The sequence below is a fragment of the Pholcus phalangioides genome, unplaced genomic scaffold (assembly GCF_987345545.1).
Source record: "Pholcus phalangioides strain wild (caught in Gottingen) unplaced genomic scaffold, Ppha-v1.0 ptg000039l_1, whole genome shotgun sequence".
Lineage (NCBI taxonomy): Eukaryota > Metazoa > Arthropoda > Arachnida > Araneae > Pholcidae > Pholcus > Pholcus phalangioides.
Window position 1 is genome coordinate 17,766,489 of NW_028301625.1, and position 20,391 is coordinate 17,786,879.

Genomic DNA, 20,391 nt, shown 5'->3' on the forward strand with positions numbered 1-20,391 from the left:
AATTAATTGGAAAGTGGGTGGTCCTGACTAACTTTCAACTCTTGTTAAAGAAACCATGATTAGCACGTTTGAGATTGTCTTTTTTCATCAACACCATGAATTCATATAGTTTTCACATCACCATCAACGATTTGTTAGGAATCTTTTGGGACAACAGGAGGTCATGAGTCAAACTCTAGCATGCGTTCATTTTTTTTCTCAATGCTAGTGTTTAGCATCATCAGGAAATGTCTAAGTTGCATTACTAGATACTGAACTAGAAGATTTGTTTCTTGACACAAGACTTTCCAACACCTAACTGACCACTAATTACAGCATCCATGCATGCCTTTCCAAGTTCTTGGATGCTATGACTAGTCATTGTGAATTTGAGCCAATATCTCATGAGAATCACTCGTGTGTCTAGAAGAATGTGATTGGATAAAAGGCACATAGTTATGATATTGATTGCCTTGCTCATTTGGTTGGTCCACCAACCGAACTAGAAAATTCTGAAAAATGCATGTTAACTCAACACTTTTGTAGTTTTGCCCAACTAGTTTTTACTCAATTCACAGGAACTTGGTTTTAAACAAGCTTCAAATTTCACAAATGAACTACTTTTAAACTCAGCAACTGTTGGGTATAAACCCTCTCTCAAATCACTCCTGATATTATCAAAATTCTTGTAGAACAAACTGGTTTTTATGTGACGAGTACAATACTAATTTTGGGAGGAATTGGCAAAAAAAGGGTAAAACCATAGTACAATAACTGAAATTATTTTAACTAATTGAACCTTTCAGTATTTTTTGTTGCCGCAAGAAACAATCGTAAATTACTTCACATTTGGCAGACAGCTATTACTGGCATGAGCAGACTTCACACTTACGGTGATAAGAAACAGTCACCATTTTGTAGATCACAGAGATACCTTGGCTTACAAATTTTCTGGCTAACTAAGATTTTTCGTGATATTTCTACCTTGCCTAGCCATGAATATGAATTCAGCTAAAACATTTTAGTTGACATGGATGCTCACATAGAAGCATTGAGAGCTGAATTTTCACGTTTTTAGCCAATTAGTTTATGTCCACCCCAGAATCACTTCCTTTACATGCCTCAATTTCTCTCCCAGAAAGCTTTTGGACCATTTTATGTAAAATAAATGAATAAGCAATGCGAAAAATACACTAAAAAAAGAGCCTAGACTTGAATGTTTTCATTGCACATGTTCTTTCATTGCAAGACAGCATCAAATTGAATGGTCTGGACATACTAGATTACCTTTTCCATCTGCAAGTATGAGACACAGAATGACCACATCACATAAGAAGACACCTAAAAACCTAACCAGGATGTGGATATGGAGTAAAATGAAAAGATATCCAGTTTCTTATTTTTCTGCCAATTCTCTTTCAATCAATTGTGAAGATGGTCATTTCAGCTTCCAGTCAGCTTTTCTTTTTTTCACAGTGCTCCTTTAGTATTTTATGACTTATTTTCAAATTTTGGGCCATACCTGGAATGAATTAAACAATTTTCTATGAACCAAATTTTTTCCTGTTTTGGCTAACAAATGTGATTGTGGAATGAATTATCTTTGCTAGTCAAGTTATCACTGTATTCTACACTTGGTGATAAGGGAAAATAAAAACTTGCAGAATATTTCACTTGTGGGCACAAATGGGTTAAGTTTAGCATGTCCTCTTGCTTACCTAATTATGAATACAATACCCTTTGAAATAACAGTGCATGTAATTTAGCACATGCCAATGTATTTTGGAGTAAGAAAGATAGGCACTATACTCTATGTACTATTGATGAACAAACAAAATATTGATGATGGTTAAACAAAATGATTAGGTCTGTAATTATTGGTTAGCTTTTGTGTAACATGTAGGGATACCAAATGCCATCAAGTATTGAAAAAAAAAAAGTTGAACCCTTAATTTAAATTATTTGTCAATCCAACTAGGTCCTACAGCATATTATTCTAAAATAACATGTATTATGTAAAGACCCTAAACAATATACATATGAAAAAATCTTTTAGAACATGTTCTTAATATAGTAAGCTATAGAAATTTACCTCAGTAAAATAATGAAGCAAATCATAAAGACCTTGTTCAGCCAACAATTTAGCTGCAACGGTTTCATCGTAGTATATATTATCACGAAGAAACTTTCTGCAAGAGTAATTATGTGCAACACTTATAACATATGTGAAAAAACACTTACCAAGCAATCATTCGTATAGACATTTTAAAGCATTCTAAAACTTAAGCGTAAACTTAATGAAATATGCATTTATGTTGTGAAACATCTGATGAAACATGAATAAGACATCTTAGAAAGAAATGCGATGTCACTCTCTGCTGTTCATACAAAGTACAAAAGACAGGATAACAAACAGAGGTGAAGATGAGGTTCGGAAAGAATGTTCACATACACATACCTCTATGGGGAATCAAATCGCGAAGATTGGTGGCTCAATTATATGCAGAGGTATTTGAATTTCTGTTCCAAACTTCATGTTCATCTCCGCTTGGTATATCCTGTCTTTTATACTTTGTACATAAGACATCTTGAAAAAAGCTCATGTCGAACAAAGTTCAGAAGCAAAATTTATAAAACTGAATTAACTTTGGCATATTGTATTGGTAAAACTATTTTTTAATCTCTGAAGTCAGTACAAATGAACATTTTAAATTATTGTATAATTTATCTTATGAAATGGCATAACCACAATAAATACCAAAAACACAATATTTTCAATATCAAAAACGAAATTTTGGTACTGCCAAAATTGCTGGCTCTGAATAATATAGTTTAGTGTTTCTCAACCTTTCTGAAAGCAAGGACCAGTAAAATGTCTGAAACAGTTTGATGGACTTGTGACCTGTATTATGGGACATTCTTGTAATTTCTGTTGTTCAGATTATTTGAATTTGTAATATTTACTAAATTCGTGAATGAACACACACAAACATGCATGCACACACTTTTTATAATATAAATTAATTATGGCAAAAATTATAAATATTTATCTCACATCTTTCAGGTTTAACGTTTTGTTCTAAATTATTTTGGAATTTTAATTAGGGTTGGTGATTGTACCTACTTCTGACAATGTGTTTGGTGATAATTGGCGATGTCCTGTGAATTTCATGGATTATTATTTAAGATCCCAGTTTACCAAATTTTATTTCTCTCAATGAAATATGGTCATCAGAAAATGAGAATATTTTTTTCATGAAATACATTTTCGTTTTACGATTTGTAGCAGCCCTTTATTTCCACAACCTTCAGCAATTTTAACAGAAATTAAGCAAATTTATTAGCTGTAATTAAGCAGCAATTTTAGCAAATAGCATTTAAAGTGATAAATTTCAATTTTTGGAAAAATTTAGTGATATACCGTATTTAGGATCACATTTTCCTGCATTCACCTCGATGATACAAGGTGAACCTAAGTATGAAAGCATAATTTTATTTGAACCTATATGGTTATCACTAATAACAATTACAATGGGTGAATAATTTTACTAAATCTAACTGTTGACCACCTATGCCATTGTCGCAGACCATAGGTTGAATAACCCTAGTCTAGTTCAATATTTCTCAACCACTGGGGTGTGACATCAATCCTGCCAGGCCACGAGAATATGTTCATTATCCTCTCATTTCTCAAGGAATTTTAAGAATAATAATTGGTTTAATTTCCACTGCAACCATAAATAATGAAAATGTAGGAAATTCTCCTTTTCCCCCATTTTCCAACAAATCACTTATTCCTGTGCTTGCAAGGCTACAAAGAAGAGAAACTTAGTCTTTTCCCACCTCTTGAAAGCAGTATTTCTTTTTCCCAGTTTTCAGTCTCCCCCCCCCCCCCTCCCACCGGTACTCATAGACCCGATCAAAAAAAATTTGATTTTTTTTAAAAAATCAATCAAGAAGAGGTTCCATTACAGCCCCCCCCCCCAAGGCAGTTCTGCATTGCCCCCCCCCCCCGAAGCAGAATATAATTCTGTGTCAGTATTTCCATGCAGAATAGAGAAATCATATCTACATATATTGTTCATAAAACATAAGTTTCTTTTCATGAATGCTATCAGTGATTGATAATCTTGGGTACATGAACTCTTAAAAGCTTTATATTTAGCTTTATATAGCTTAAAGTTTTATATTTTCTTTCTGAAGACATATTTAATCGGAGGAAACAAAAAACTTCAAAATACAAAGCTGCTGATGTAAAAACTTGTGTTTACTGCACAGCTGTTAATGGAGTACAATAGCGATTATACAGGAATTTCGGCAACCAAGGTCATGCCCCTGATAAATGATTGCAGATAAACGCTACGTAAACAAAGTCACGTCTTTGCCAGTTGCTTAAATGCGGTCACCAAGACTTTTTACTGCTTCTCGATGGAAATGACCGTGGCTGTCCTCTATGGGTGTTTTCCCTAACGACGACGGCAGTCATTGACGTCACGACAGAGAGAAAGCTTGAGTAAAATCTAATTTTCTGTGAAAATCCAGAGAAATTTTTAACAAATCCAGAGTGGGAGGAAGGATGAAAAATCAGGAGTCTCCCGCCTAAATCCGGAGAGTTGGCAGGTCTGTTTGTGCATTACAATTGGTAGTGCAACATTTAAGCCAGTTGCATTCCCGGTTAATTTCCTGTTTTTTCAATAATCAAACCATTGGTGGATGACAATAGACAATGACACACACATTTTCCCACTTTAAACATTTATTACGATTAAATTTTTGTTGCATGAACAATTCAGAATGTCAATTCAACACAATGTAGAAATTTTAAAAGTACTAATGTTAATAAAATACCACAGTTAGAAGAGATCTCGGCAACTGGATAAGTCCAGTGGCAGAGTCCCTGGCGTTCATTCATTCAGTCTGACTAGAATAAAACGGGAATTCTGTTCCGTCTCTGGAACCACTTTCCACAGGCTCACATCACATAAAAATTAGGAGGTCTATGCACATCCACATCACCTTTCTATGGACATGTTGAGAACCATTAGTGAAGGCGCCGTTGAGACAGTCAGAGATCAGCTTAGAAGGAGAAGACCAGTAGTGGAGTTAGCTTGAAGTCAGGGGCGTAGCCAGAAATTTTTCATTCGAGGGGAACACTTTCATTTTAGGGGGGGGGGGACCAAAGTGATAGAATAGATTTGGCCATCCTTTTCCCTTTTTTCGGTCATTTTCTCACATTTCGGGGGTGGGGGAGGCAGACCCCCCAAGTCCTTCCCCCTCGCTACACCTTTATCAGCAGGAGAGAAGCTTGATCACAATGAAGGCGTTAGAGGGGAGTTCAGCAGAGCAATTAGATCCTTTTAGCCATCACAGCTTTATGTCAGGGTGAGAGTTACCACATATTACTGCATCCGGAGGATCGGAAAGCACTAAAAGAATTTTTACTGACTTTTTATTCATAACTGCAAGAGAGTACCAGATGTAGTGAAAAGCGATTGTACACTGCCAGTATATAAAGGGAAATTCCCTGTCATGTGATTGCAGGATCCCATCAGCTTCAAGACTTGGTGTCACTAGCATAACAATTCTAACATATATAATCTAATTTACAAATGTTCATGCAATATAACAATATTGAATGATTATGACAATTGAAACCTGGCAACAACACAAATGTAAACATTCAATACCTGGCCAGAGCCAACAACATTAGGCCCATTAGAGATTGAATTGATTCATAAAGATATTAACCGTAAGGTAGTCCTCGGCATACCATAGGCGTGAAAGTAAACAACTGCACTAATTTTATGTATAACATACAATTTCCAGATATTTTCATGTAAAAACATATTTTATATATTTATTATAATATTTTCTTTTAACTAAGGTGCGCAACAACTCACCACAGGGTTTCCACTGGTGATCCAAGGAACCCTTCTACAGATAAAGGAAGGTAACACAATGGATCCCAGGATCCCCATACAAATGTAATTGGAATTTAGACAGGATATTGGCAGCCCAACCTTTGGTTCCTTTTTCTCCAACAGCCGAGAGACCCCCCCCCCTTCTCCCAACTACTAGACTTATCGAACTTGACTGGCCTGAACCGGAACACCAGTAGGTACCTCCAGTGGTTTCCAGTAGCTGAGAAGTCCCGGGGATCTAAAGGAAATTAATTAAAAAGATGTAAATTATAAGGGATCCTAGGTCGTAATGTTACAGATGAACTGGTGGCTTGAGAAATGATATGATACATTAGCTTGGGGATTCTCAACCTTTGCTCCATGGACGTTCCAAGAAAATAAAATAAATCGGTAAATTTAATGAATAAATTAAAAAAAAAACAGACTATAGGACTTTGTCATAGAAATTGCTGACTAGAAATGGCCCTGTGAGCCAAAAAAGTTTGGGAACTGCTGCATTAGCTTGTTGATAAGGCGACTTCTGAGATGATTGAACTGTACTTTGACCAACAGCCGTTTGTCTACTTCCCTCTTTACAAATCACTATGTCAACAAAACGGAAAAGATTGTGCTTGACATGAGTATATAAAAAAATATTTTGAAAGAAATTAAAATGTGCGAATTCTTACAAGGACAGAAACTGCAAAAAAGTACAGGATTCTGAAAATTACATTGAGTTCTGTAATCAAAGATCATCAAAAATTGTTTCTATAGCAAGTGATTCCAGAGGCCAGTGTCGTCTTAATGCATCGGCCCACCTAGGCATGGCCTGGGAGCCTCAAGAGAAGAGAGGTCTCACAAAAATGAGAACTAATTGAAATTTTTAGGAATTTTCCAAGTAGGGTGTCAGAAAAATCAATTGGCCCATGATGCTCTAAAGACAGCCATGCTAGAGGCATTCATTATCTTGAAACAATTTTACAGATTCAGAATTCCCATGAAATTTTATCCTACATCAACTTCATACAATCTTATATTTACAAAAAAATTTCTGATGAAGCAAACAAAAATAAGTGATTTTCTGGAAAATCATTAATAAATGTGGAAAACTAACTCATTTTTTATTTCTTACTCTCTGTTTTATGAAGTAATTATCAAGTCAGTCCATACGGGAAATATAAATGAGCTTCGACTCTGTAATTCACTCTTTCTGGCACCCTCCCTTTACTATTATGATTGCGGGAAGGCCCCAAGATGTTAGTTTTTGTATTTTACAAACCATTATAAGCTATCCAAAAACATAAAAACAAACATCAAGGTTCCCTCCTGTAATTGTAAGAGGCCTTTGTAATAATGAAGTGCTCTTTTTCCCCCATGTCGATTGCATCTTAACATATGACCGCAAAGGGTTAAACACGAAAAATTTTCATAAAATCTTACTTGAAAGCCAGAGTGATAGCATTCCTTTCATTCAATTTTTCCATTGTCTGTTGAGCAAAGCAAAGAAGTGCAATATTAGCAAAATGGCATTTATCAGCAGAGACAATTTCAACACTTTTAGTACTAAAAAGAACTTGGATGTATGCGATTAGTTCTGATAGGTAACCATAACTCATGAAATGAGCAATTCTTTTCAACTGAGGACACTGCAAAGAAAAAAAATCATTATTATATGATGAAATTAAAGTATTAATAAGAAAATTCTGGAAATAATTTTTTCAGCCCTAATACTATCGTAATAATAAATAATGAATGTAAACAGGTTTTTAGTGAAAATCCTTCTCAAAAGTATTATTCCAGCCTCTTTTCCCCCACATAAAATGAGAGGTTTCTACACTAACTGCTTGGTCTGGAGACTTTTAATGGCAACTAGAGATGTGAGGGGAGAATATTCTCCTAAATGTAAAAATTGGAGAATAATCGAGAATATTAATTTTTCTTTTAAATAATTTAAATTTTTTTTACTAATTTTGTTTATATTGTGAAATAAAAATCAGTTTTCATTGCCTGAAACATTTACAATAAAACAATTTTTGGTATAATCACTCCCCAATGACAACTTTTAGTTAGAGAATATTCTGAGAATATTCTCGAACTAAAAGGTCATCACTATCCAGGTCATGATGAGAGGTTTTAAAAGTTTGGTTATAAAGATTTTTGAAACCATTAAATTAAAACATTAAAAAATTATTTTAAAAGTAGATAAATTTTCAGAAATAAGTTCACAACACACAAAAGAAATTAAATCAAAGTTGATTGATAAAGGAAGCAATTATTATACAATCACCTTCATTCTAAGCAGATACAGAACTGTTGTTTTTTCAATGCACATACACTTAAATTCTGTATCACTCTCATTTCTTTAAAAGTTGTGTAATTCAGCCATGTTGGTTTAATTTTCTTGCTTTCAAACTTTAATATTGTGGTCTACAAACTTCAATATACCCATCTTCTTGATGGGAATAGAGACAGGGACATTATCCGGAATATATATATATATGTAAAATATTCTCAAGAATATTCTCTCAAAGGAATACTATTATAAATTACTAGAGAATATTCTTATCAATAATAATTATTATACAAAAATAATAATTATTATTCTCAAGTTATTTATTGAGATTATTTATTATAATACATGTCATTACATATATTCTTGATAATACTCTCTGGAAAGATTTCGGTAACTGAAGAATATTCTCTGGAAGGACTATTATTAATAACTTCAGAATAATTCTTACTATTTTCTATAAGAATATTCTCCAGTAATTTATGAAAGTAGTCCTTCCAGAGAATATTCTCAAGGATATTATATGTAACTATATATTATGAATAAGAGGAGAATATTCTCGTCAAGAACTTTAAAGAATATTCTGAAGTTATTTATAATAGTAGTCCTAGCAGAGAGTATATTCTCCATATACATTGGAGAGTACATTGAGAATATTCTCCTCAATGAGAATATTCTCCGAAGGATTATTCTCGAGAATTTTACATCTCTAGTGGCAACCATGTGCTTATGCAGTCATTTTCCCTCTGATGTAAGTTCTATTTTGCATACGTCACCAAGTGAGAATGTCTATATTTTGATTAGTTGTTTATATTAATGTTCACAGTGTCAAGTAGGCAGATCACTGTACTTAATCTTTGATACATTTTGACTTTAATACATTTATCACTGTACTTTTATACATTTTGATGCTTCAGTAAGTCATGCTTGCTGTGTAAATAAAACTGGCTTTAATGCTAATTATAATTATATTCTTAAGAGATTAGCAGACTCACAATTTTTTTACTTTAATTTGACTAAATACAGAATTTCCGCAGAACTAGATGTAAAGATGCCACAGGGGTTTGTGCACTTACAGGGTCAGATTAAGATTCTTGAAGGCCCTAAGCACTTAAGTAATTTTGGTGAACCCCACCCCCATTTCATGCCATGAAGCTTTTTGGATAACATGATGTTATTTCCCTTTTTTTATTGATAGCTTTGAGGGACACACAAACCGTATACAAAGTAACCAACATGGTGTCTTCCTGCGTGACTCATAAAAGACAAAGCTAAATTAACAAAATGTAGAAATAAATTGATTTTTTCTTTTTGATGGGAGCTAGATATTTTGAAAAAAATTGAAGTTCAAGTTATCAATCTGTCTGTTTTTACATCAAAAAATGCTCTAATTAAAGCTGTGAAATTCCTTTAATGTAATTTATATGGGTCCATAACTAATTTTAATAAGTCTTAAACTAATGGATTGATACAGTTGGATATTAAAAGACAATCCAGCAACATTAATTTTCAATTTCATAACTGAGAAGATATAAAAAAAAGTTTAAATCAATGTTATTGCATGGATATCCAACACAAAAGTGAATCGGGCTAATTATTTTGTATCTAATTTTCGGGGCTTTGTATCTCTAAGCAAACTCAATGTTTGGAGAATAAAGAATTCGATTCAATTTTTTAAATTATTGATGTGGCCGAAAACCCAACTAAATTTTCTCATTTCTACAGTAAAATTGGCAAATTTAACATTGATTTCTATGGGGATCATCCTGTGCCTGCCTTTCAAAGTGATGCTAACGATGACAATGGCGTCTAAGTAAAAAGCCAATGCAAATTAATTAACAAGCCTATGCCATAGTTCAGTTCAGTGATTTTTTACGTTTAAAGGCTAATAATTTTACTTTCAAGCTTTCTTCACGTTTAGCTTTTTTGGCAAGAACTGACAAAATCGGATACTGCCAATTCACTCCAGGGTGACTATGCATGCTGTATTTCCCACCTTTCTATTCATTGAATCTATTAATTGGGGAAAAAACATAAGAAATGTTAAATGAAATTTTATACCTCAGAAGTAGGCAAAATATGATGTGAATATTTCTAAGCACATACTTCATTTGCTTGAATAGTTTTGCAAAGTCTGACGAAATCTTCAAAACCACTACTACATAACACATCTGCTTCTACTTTTAGTAGAGATGAAGCATCAGGCCTTTTTATTGTTCTAAAAATTTTTGTTTCAATGCTTGACACAACTCTGGCTTCAAAATTACAAAGTTGTATTTGTGAATTTTTTATTGAAATTTTGCTGGAGATTCAATATTTTTTTTAATTAAGAATTCTAATGAATTTTAAATCTTAGCAAGCCAAAGAACAGCAAATCAATGTTACTATCACTGTTCTTGAATATGCCAATGTACATTTATGGATTTTTCCTTTCATATTTTCAAAAAGAGACAGCTTTAATTTTTACCTTTTGTTCTAGCCTTTTAAAAACATTCCAAGATATTTTCTTGCATCAACCATTTTTCAAAATTTTCTGCACCGTCTTCAGGAGAACCTTAGCATAGCCACAATATTATCCACAAATAAAGCAGAGTCTCATAATCTGAGATTAATGGGACTGAGACTACATTGGGTTACTGAAAACTCTGATTATCCAAGAAACAATGAGGCTTTTCGAATACACACACCAGCATCACTCTGAGGGACAAACACTGGATGATCCCCATAAAGATAAATAGTAAAATTACCAATTTTAACATAGAAATGCAGAAATTTAGTGGAGTTTTCCACCTCATCAATAATTTTAAAAATTGAATTGAATTTTTGAAACATTGAGTTCTCTTAGATATGAAGACCAGAAAATTAAATATAAATGAGCCAGACCCAATTTCAAGGTGGATATACATGCAATGGCATTGATTTCAACTTTTTATTTATATCTTCTCAAGCATGAAAATGAGAATTAATGTCTCTGTATTGTTTTATAATATTCAATTGCATCAATCTATATAGTTAGCATGTTTTGAAATTAATTATGGGCTTGTATAAATTACATTCAAGGAATTCTGCAGCTTTAATCAAGCATTTTTGAAGTAAAAACCAGCAGATCAATAACTTGAACTTAAAATTTTTTTTCGAAATATCTAGCTCCTATTTAAAAAAGGGGTTCATTTCTATGTTTCTTTATTTAGATTTGTTTCTTTCATCAGTTGCACAGGAAGTCGCCATATTGGTTACCATATTGGTTATGTCCCTTAAAAAAGAGGGAAATATCCCGTGATCCAAAAAGCTGAAGCACTCTGAACCCCCGAAAACAACTTTCGGGGATCTCCCTATATTTATTTTATTCTAAATATACCATATATATTGTGTACTAAAAATCAAGAAAACACGAGGTCCATCCCAGGGTGCTTATATCTGATAAAATTGTTCTAACTTGTTTTCTTTGAACCTATATATTAGTATTAACTCTGAAAATTTTAATTCTTGATTCACTGGCATACTTCATTAGATTAGGGCTGCCAAAATCCATCCTCTGATAACAGGGGCTCTCACACTGCTGATATGAAAATATTTTTTTACACTATAAATATGCTATAGAGGAATCTCTGAAAAATTCTGGCCTGAGACCACGCTGAGAGAGAAGATCCTAGAACAGGGATTAAGACCCTTCCCCCCTTTCCCCTTTATTCACAGACAGAGATACACTGCGAGTTATCTTAAAAGTAAAACTTCTGGCATTCTTAGAAAAAATGAAACAGAACATGTTTTCTTGGCAAAAAAAACGGAAAGAGTGAGGTTTTTTGAGAAGGAATTTTGAAAAATTTCAACATACTTCAGATTGCAGAGATGGTATTTTTTCGGCTTGAAATATAGGAATTGAAAAGTGTCTCTCTGGTGTATTGGTTAGCGCACTTGCCCGGTATGCAAGGGGATCCAGGTTTGATTCCCGGAGGAGGCAAATCACTTTTCTTTCCAAATATCAGTTTCGGCATTAACATGCAGAAAATTCAATTTCTCAGCATACTTCAGATTATCCGGAAACTCGAACTTTCTGGACTCAAATTATTGAGATTCTACTGTACCTTATTTTTGATAAATCACCATCACTGGGTACCTTTCCTTTCTGATATGTTTTCAGAGTTTGTTTGCAATCTAGATCTAGTAGCATGTTTTTTGCTTCTAAAGAGGGGCAAATACACAGTTGATCCACTTATGATCCATATACGAGTATACCTGCAGATCTGCACATTTTAAGTTCATGTCCTTATTCCACATAACTTGGCTTACTCAGTGCCTTTTCAATGCATGGGACCACCTGGCGACGTTTCCATGAAGTGACAAGAAGTCCTCATGACCATTGCATCTGGTTACAATATTCGAGAGTATGTATGCAAATTGGAAGGCAGGTATTTTAGATGGGGCCTCAGAAAGATTGCTTTGCCGGGAGCCTATCAAGAGTGTACATAGGATTGACCTTTTGGCTTAAATTATGAAAATTTTGTAACATGTCATTTCAAAAACTCAGCATTAACGTGAACTCTTATTTGCGATACTATCAGTTTCTCTAGATTTCAGATTTCAATATTGTTGCTGTGGAAATAACATATGTGTCTAATCTTAAGTCAAAGAAAAATTTCAAGATATTTTAATTTCCAGTATGATCTTTGAGGATTTTCAACTGAATGGTTGATACTGTGGAGAAAATTGCGCATTACGTAACAAAAAATATAATTTGACAACTTTTTGTGGTGGCCCTCTTCTCCCGATGCCCTAAGCGCATGCTTATTTTACTTGATCTTATCATTGTCAGACAGATGGGCAATATTTTTTTTGCATGATATCATGTTTAGTTTAATAATTTTAATTATTTCCAGATGTTAAAAAATAAGTGATATAATACTTTCAAATTAAAATTTTCGAAGTTATGAAATCTAACAAGCAAAAAATGTAATAAACTTTTATGATTCAGATTTAAAAAATATGCTTATATATAGGGTGACCATACTTCCTGGAACAGTCCCGGTATTTTCTGTCTTTTTGGCCGTCCCGACTTTTTGGAAAAAGTGTCCCGGTTTTTCCCGTATTTTACACGAAGCCTACTTGAATTTTTATTCTTTATTGAAGTCAAACATTGAGATTATTTTTCAACTCATAAATAATTTTATGATAATTACAACTATATATGAGAATATTAATCTCCCACATTCGCCATGGTGAACGGTTTTTTTCCATGGAATACATTTGTAATGCATCATTTCCCGCCATTGTGATTTTTAGTAATTTCAACAATATTTGGCAACTTTGTTTGGTTTTGGCGTAGTTTTTGGCAATAATTGGCGATGTTCCGCATTTTCCCGTATTTGGAATCCCGATGTCCCGTATTTCTCTCGGAAAAATATGGTCAGCCTACTTATATAGCACATTGATTGCTCTTTTGACCTAAAATGCTAGGTTTTAAAAATATATGATAGCAAACTCTCTATTTTACTTCCTTACTTTTGATAACTGATAAAGATGTACAGCTTGTGCAAAATGCCCATTTGCAAGTTGCATTTCAGCTGCGATTTCATACACTTTATGTATCTCTAAGCCAAGCATAACACCTAGCTTTTCAGCCAAAGGCAAATCACTTGGAATTGTTGTCAAGCTGAGAAATAAAAATTCAGGAGGAAATCTGGAACAAAAATAAATCATTATAGTGAGAAAAATACGTAGGAGGAATAAAATTATCTACTTTCTTAGAAATTTATGAAAGAGATCTTTATCAAAGTGACTGTCAAATAATATAAAAAATCGTGTGTAGAACAAAAAATACAAACTGGTTATTTCTGCATTGGTTGGAAATAATGCATTCATGATCTCCATATAAACTTCACAAATTTTTATTCTTTATCAAGAATTTTCTCACATACAATACATATTGGGACTTTTGAATCTTTAATCCTAATAACCCATGATTGATAATTATAATATATAGTTATATAGAATATAATTGCATAGTTAGTTTTAGGATACGATTTAATCCATTATAGTTATAGGAATATTTTGGTTCTTCGTTTTCTGCCATATTTTTGTATTTTTCCTACTGCTTCAGATATACTTTTCAGGGGTGTTTTCGACATTAGCGTTAGCAAGCAGTCTAGAACTTTTTTCAGGGTATTCTTAGTAACTTTTGTTATTTCGCTTTGGGCTTTCAAACATTACAGATAACTTCTGAAGAATGATTTCCAAATAACGGCCACTTTAGACATACTTAGAAAAAATATGCATACAACTACGAGAAAAATAATTGCAAGTTTTTTCACCCAAACTGAATGGGGGATATGTATGCTTTCTTTTTCTGGGCACAAATGCTAGATGGGTATATTGAATGCAGTGGAGAGGGGGGGAAAGGCCACGTAAGTGATCTACAGTTGTGCTGCATGCTGCTTAAGTGATCTGTAAATGTGCAAAGGGTCAATTAAGTGATCTGGAATAGCACCCCTAGTCACTTAACTGATCTGTAAATGTGCTGTGGCTCACTGAAGTGATCTGAGAATGTCCACTTTAGTTCATTCTTCAAAAATTACGGTTGAGATTGTGGGCCACATCAGATGACTTGGAAGGCTACACCTCAAGCATGTATGATCTAGTGGATTGTGGGTGAGAGTAAAGAAATATTTGGGGGTTGCTGGTACACTACTACTTCACGAAACACCAACTCTGGCCATATTGCAATATTAATTAATTTGATCATTTTTGTCGCACCACGGTCATTTTCTGCACACGAGGGCTAATTAGACCGGGACCTACAATTTATTGCCGAATCTGAACAGCAGGCTTCTTTTTTTATACTCATCGAGAGGTTGGTGCACTAACCCCTCGATGGGGGTAGCAATTTTTTCTGCGGTCACGTCGCTGTCTTTGTTGTACCCCTGTGTCAGGAAAGTTTTCTGACAAGGACGAACCGGGTATCGAACTCGCGACACCTCTAAACATCCTTTGGTACTTTAGGCGAGTATCTTATCGACCTGGGCTACCGCGCCCTACTGCCATTAATGAGATGGGTTGGAAATTAAGGCGCTGTCTAACTGTGGTTGCCTCAAGTTCGTTAGGGAAAATATCTATATCCTCCCTCGGATTCGAACCCAGGACCATGACAGCAACGTTCACAGTGGTAGATGAGCATCTTACCACCATGCCACTCGGGCGTTTGCCGGTACACTGTCTTGGTCTCTCCATATGAGTTTTTCTAACCAAGTCTTTTCTGATGTGTTCTGTCTCAGCACTGCAAGACTATTTTAGGATGCCAAAATAGTGCTGTAGATTGATTAACATGACCGCAAACAGATGCTTGGTCACTCAGAGCAAGCACACATTTCGACGCCCCCTTGTAATGCTGAAGGAGAGTTTCAAGGGATAGTTTAATATATTTAAATTTGTCCGGCACCCAGAGCAAAAGATCCACCTGATTTCCCTCTAGTTGCAGGCCTTTTGATTAATCAATTATTATAACATTAGTATCGATATATTCTAATATAATAAATTATGTAATTATCATAATCAATTATGGAATAGACTATGTTATTTAATTATATGACTATAATTTTACATGTTGTATAGATCGCAAATTTTAGTTGCTTTTTTCCAGAAAACAAACAGCCATTAACAATAGCAGCCACATTTTCACAGTCCCGTAAGTTAGAAAACTCGTCCTCCACCAAAACATGTTAAACAAGATCCCCAAAACTAGTAAGAACTAAATCCAAAATAGCAGTACCCCTGGTGGCTTATGATACATGCTGATACAAAAAATTGCTGATTCTAACAAACCCCCAACAATAAGAGTTTATGATGTCTTTTGTTTTCAAGCTCAACCCATATAGTTTCAATATCACTTCACTGCATGTTACACTCTCTATCCTGATGACATGATCCAAACATGATTTCACATATATCAACACTCCTCCCCCTTTCCTATCAGATCTATTTCTCAAAAAAATATCGTATCCTGAGATGTGTAAGAAAGATTCATCCCCATTGTTTGCCCAAGATTCTGTAATGGCTATAAGATCCAGGCCCTCCACAACCATCATAGTTTCTAAAAAATCTTCCTCATTACCCAAGCTCCTGGCATTTATTAGCACGCATTTTAATTTGCCTGGTGATTTAGTGTGAATTGAGAAGCCATCCAAGTCAGAGGTGGGTAATTCCCCGTCAGTACTATTGTGATTATCATTAACTAACCTGCATTCCTGACTACGTGGTCTGGGAGTTAGAAACCTGATCTAAGCCTATCGTAAACCTCCCAAACCCCCCTCCTAGTTAGATGGATCCCATGCCAATGAAGCCACCTATCGGTAAATGTGGAAAGCTCCAAGTACATGACACCCAAGAGAGGAGCAAATGTCTTTCAGGCCTAAATTGAATTGGTGGATCCTACTCCTATACCCACTACTATCCCTTGACAGCACTGGAATCACTGCCACATCTGAACTCTCCTCCCTAGTGGATAATAGTAAATCCCGGTAATCTGACAGACACCCACTAATATTTGCTCCTACCCGATTTGTTTCCACCCACAGAATCACCTGCAAGGGCAACTTTCAGTGATGAAAACCATCTCAAACATTGCTAATCTTCCCCCCCCCCAGGAAGACAACAGAGCTCGAAACCCCAAAAATCCCTACTCTATTCCTTAACCATAGAATTGTCGATGATTAAACCCCTATCACTATACCCCTCTACCTCATCCACGACCACCCATTCGCCCTCTAAACTGTTGTTGTTTGTGGAGATTGCTTCTCCATCAACAGGCGACTCGACGACAAGGGGCTACGTTATAACCAGGATTTTTAGAACCATAACTTTTTCCCGTAATGCTTCGACCTCAAGTTCCATCCTTGTCCTATCCAAACACCCTTTACAATTGAAACTATCAGCTACTATATCCTTAGATCAGGGAAACCTCACATTGCAAGTTCTACACAACACTAGTCTAGGTATACTAATGCTATTGCTAAAACTAGATAATAATACTTAAAAAATAGGCAAATGAGAAACTAAACAGGAAATGAAAATAACGTAAAATACATTGCAATGCAAAATATAAGTCATTATACGAAAAAATTAAGTAAAATAAAATGCTCAACACTAAATTACGAAGAAAATATTTATGTACATAAAGAATACAACACACCCAAAAAAGTATTAAGCTACAAAGTACAATTTATACTTATTAGAATTAGCTAACTATCTCTATTCACTAACACTAAAACAATAGGGCTAAATGGAAAAAACAAAAATTACTGAGAGTAGCCGGGGAAAAGTATACACTGTTTGCTAACACTAATGTCCAAAATACCCACGAATTCACATCAAAGAAGTGGGAAAAACACAAACCTGGCAAAAGTACAATGAAAAATGCGATGAGAGCGAGTAAACAAATTAAATCGATCGAAAATACGCAAAAAAAATTTAAAAAATTGAGAGCAATAAAAAAAACTTCTCACAAATCCAACGATGTGCAGTCCAAAAAAATTTGGTGACAAAATAAACCAGCAGCAAGGACAATTTGTTATGGAATAGAGAACATATTTAGATTCACTGAAACAATCAGTATTAGTTAATTGTGTGGTCTCAGCAGAAGTTCAAAGAATATCAGAACATTCTTGAAACTCTACTTTCAATCAGGAGCACAATAGAAGGCCATTGTTAGTTAGTTTGTTCAGCAGGTCAACACCCCTATTCCTAGATCTACATCCAACAGTGCAAGGTTTACTGCTAGTAAATGATGTGAATTGGAATGGTCAGCTCTCTATGAGCTCGGACATAAATTCAATAGAAAACATTTAGGGGTCTATTATCACTTCGTATTCATTCCCCCAATGTCTCAGTTTTCAAGTATTACTGCATTGAAGCAGCAAATTATATGAAGCAGGTTATGTCTGGATTTCTTTCTTATATATCCAGGTGAGACCAAAAGTCAAGTTTCCACCCGAAACCCTGATGTCACAAATAACTTTTCAGCATGCTGAATCAAGTATTTCAAACAATTTGTTAAACAACTGTTAAAAAACGAACATTAAAATTATGCTGACGTTTACACACTTTTGAGACAGTCTTTTTTTTAAATTTTTTAATCTTCATTGATTTAGTTTCTGAGAAAAATTCTGTTAATCAATTGTGAAATGGCTTTATCAACATGAGATTATATAATGTAGAAAAAATTTGAAATCAAAGTTTGAAATGCTTGATTTCTTATTTAAGAAAATTTATCTTCATACTTTTGAGACAAGCTATGGTTATAAGTAAGTAATCACAAGGTTGACAACCTACCTCAACCTGCATTCCCAAACACCGCTATCTTGAATTATGTAACATCCATCAAGACTGCTTACACTTTGAGTAAATTCAATAGAAGATTTTTTTTCCATAGCATTTTCTGAACCACTTCCATAGCTTGTAGTGCAGATAATGTTCTCTAGCAAACTACTACTAGCATTCTCAATTACTTGGAAGTCAGTTTCTTTATTCTCTTTACTTATGTTGCTCTTTTTACTTGTTTGGTGAAAAACAAATGGGGCATAAGAATATTCTTCTTTCATAGAGCTTTTCTCTTTAAGTGAATGTCTGTACAGCGCTAAAACCTTGCCATCAAAGAAGAAGTTTTGAATCTCAGCATTTTGATGCTCTCGCTACAAAAAATATTACAATTCACTGTTGCAGCCAATAAAAGAAAAACAATTTATATGTTTTTATTTCAAAAAAGTTTACAAAATATAAACTAATTTAATACATTTGAACTTGTAAGAAAAAAAGTTATTTTCTGAATAACTTGAATTATATCAATTCTCTTTAAGGCCCTCCTCACACGGGGAAACTGAAGTCGAGCTCGAGTTGACTTGAACGAGTCGAGTTGTCCATTCTCTTTCACACGGCGCTACTAAAAAAATATTCAAAGCCCAGGAAACTAAGTAAAAACAGCACAGTCTATAGTTCTCCTTATCTTCTGGTACTATCTTGTTAACCGGGATAGGAAAAATCGAATTTTATCAAAAATAAATAATCGTTACAAAGAAATAAGTAAAATAATTTCTATTATATGTGAAATAGCTACAGAATTTCAGCTCACAGGTAAATATACATTTCTTTATTTAAATTGATATCATTTTGAAATGACAATAAAATGGTAAAAAATAATATAATTTTTTAGTATAATTTCATTTGTTTTGAGTGATTTCAATGGAAAAAAAATTGGCAATAAAATGTCTGTTTTTCTTCAATAAATATGCCTCATGTATATGAGAGGTTGATATATGTTGAATTTATTATTACATTTTTATTAGTTAAAGTATTGTCACACAGGATATTGAGTAGTTTCATGAGATGAAATGGCAAAAGCTACAGTTCCGAGAGGCAAAAAGTAAACTTTAGGCAAAACTAGAGACAAACATGAATTGTTTATTTTCAGGGAATGACTTTCCCCGAATACTCCCAAACACAGATGTGCATGTACGTGACCTAAATTACAGACATTCCAAGCGAGGGGGAAAATCAGAGAACATCCCTATAGAACATGCACTTGTTTAGATGCATGTTGTGAAAGTAGACAGTAATTTGAAAATTCCTATAGGTTCTTACCCAGGGCCATCTTAAGAGCATCATGGGGACCCCAAGTCTTGTTTTTTTACCAGATGTAATTTTCACGACGCCCCATCTTCTTCTGAACCCCCCCCCCCCAGGGGCTGTGCCCGGGAGGGCTCATGTGTTTACCACAGACCCACCATTTGGGGAGATCACGAGCTAAAAATAAAGATACACTAGAAATGGTGTATATTTGCCGCCGTGCTGCCCCCCCGAAAAAGTTGAAATGACAGGCCTGGTTTACCATTTCATTCAGTGCCATTGGAGCACCCCTCGTAATTTGTGGCATGGATTAAAGCATCCCCAGAATTGATTCAGAAAATAAAATTTCTGATATAAAACTAAAGATGAGCACCCACAGTTTCAAAACGATTCAGATATAGCTGATTTCATTATAATTTCAAAATAATATAAATTTAAATACCTGTGAGCTGAAATTCTATTGAAATTTCATTCAATGCTTTTTCTGTGATATCTTTTTTTAAATATAATTTCAACTGATAACTCTATTTACTATGGATTGCTTTTCAATTTCCAAAATGAATTTTAAATTTAGCGCTGGGTTACCCATAGTCAAATGACGAAAATATGAAG

General features: G+C 34.3%; 1 protein-coding gene across 7 annotated transcripts in view; it reads right to left on the bottom strand.

Moving 5' to 3' along the window:
- Positions 1 to 20,391, bottom strand: part of LOC149065639 (uncharacterized) — a 232,941-nt gene that overhangs the window by 140,923 nt on the left and 71,627 nt on the right. For 5 of the 7 annotated variants that reach the window (XM_089253544.1, XM_089253545.1, XM_089253542.1 and 2 more), the window contains 4 exons: positions 18,490 to 18,848; positions 13,669 to 13,846; positions 7,320 to 7,525; positions 2,072 to 2,168 (listed from right to left, as the gene is read on the bottom strand). In XM_089253544.1, coding sequence (XP_089109670.1) covers positions 2,072 to 2,168; positions 7,320 to 7,525; positions 13,669 to 13,846; positions 18,490 to 18,848 — 840 coding nt within the window. The remainder of the gene's footprint in view (positions 1 to 2,071; positions 2,169 to 7,319; positions 7,526 to 13,668; positions 13,847 to 18,489; positions 18,849 to 20,391) is intronic. The other 2 variants (XM_089253547.1, XM_089253546.1) reach the window with 1 other exon arrangement.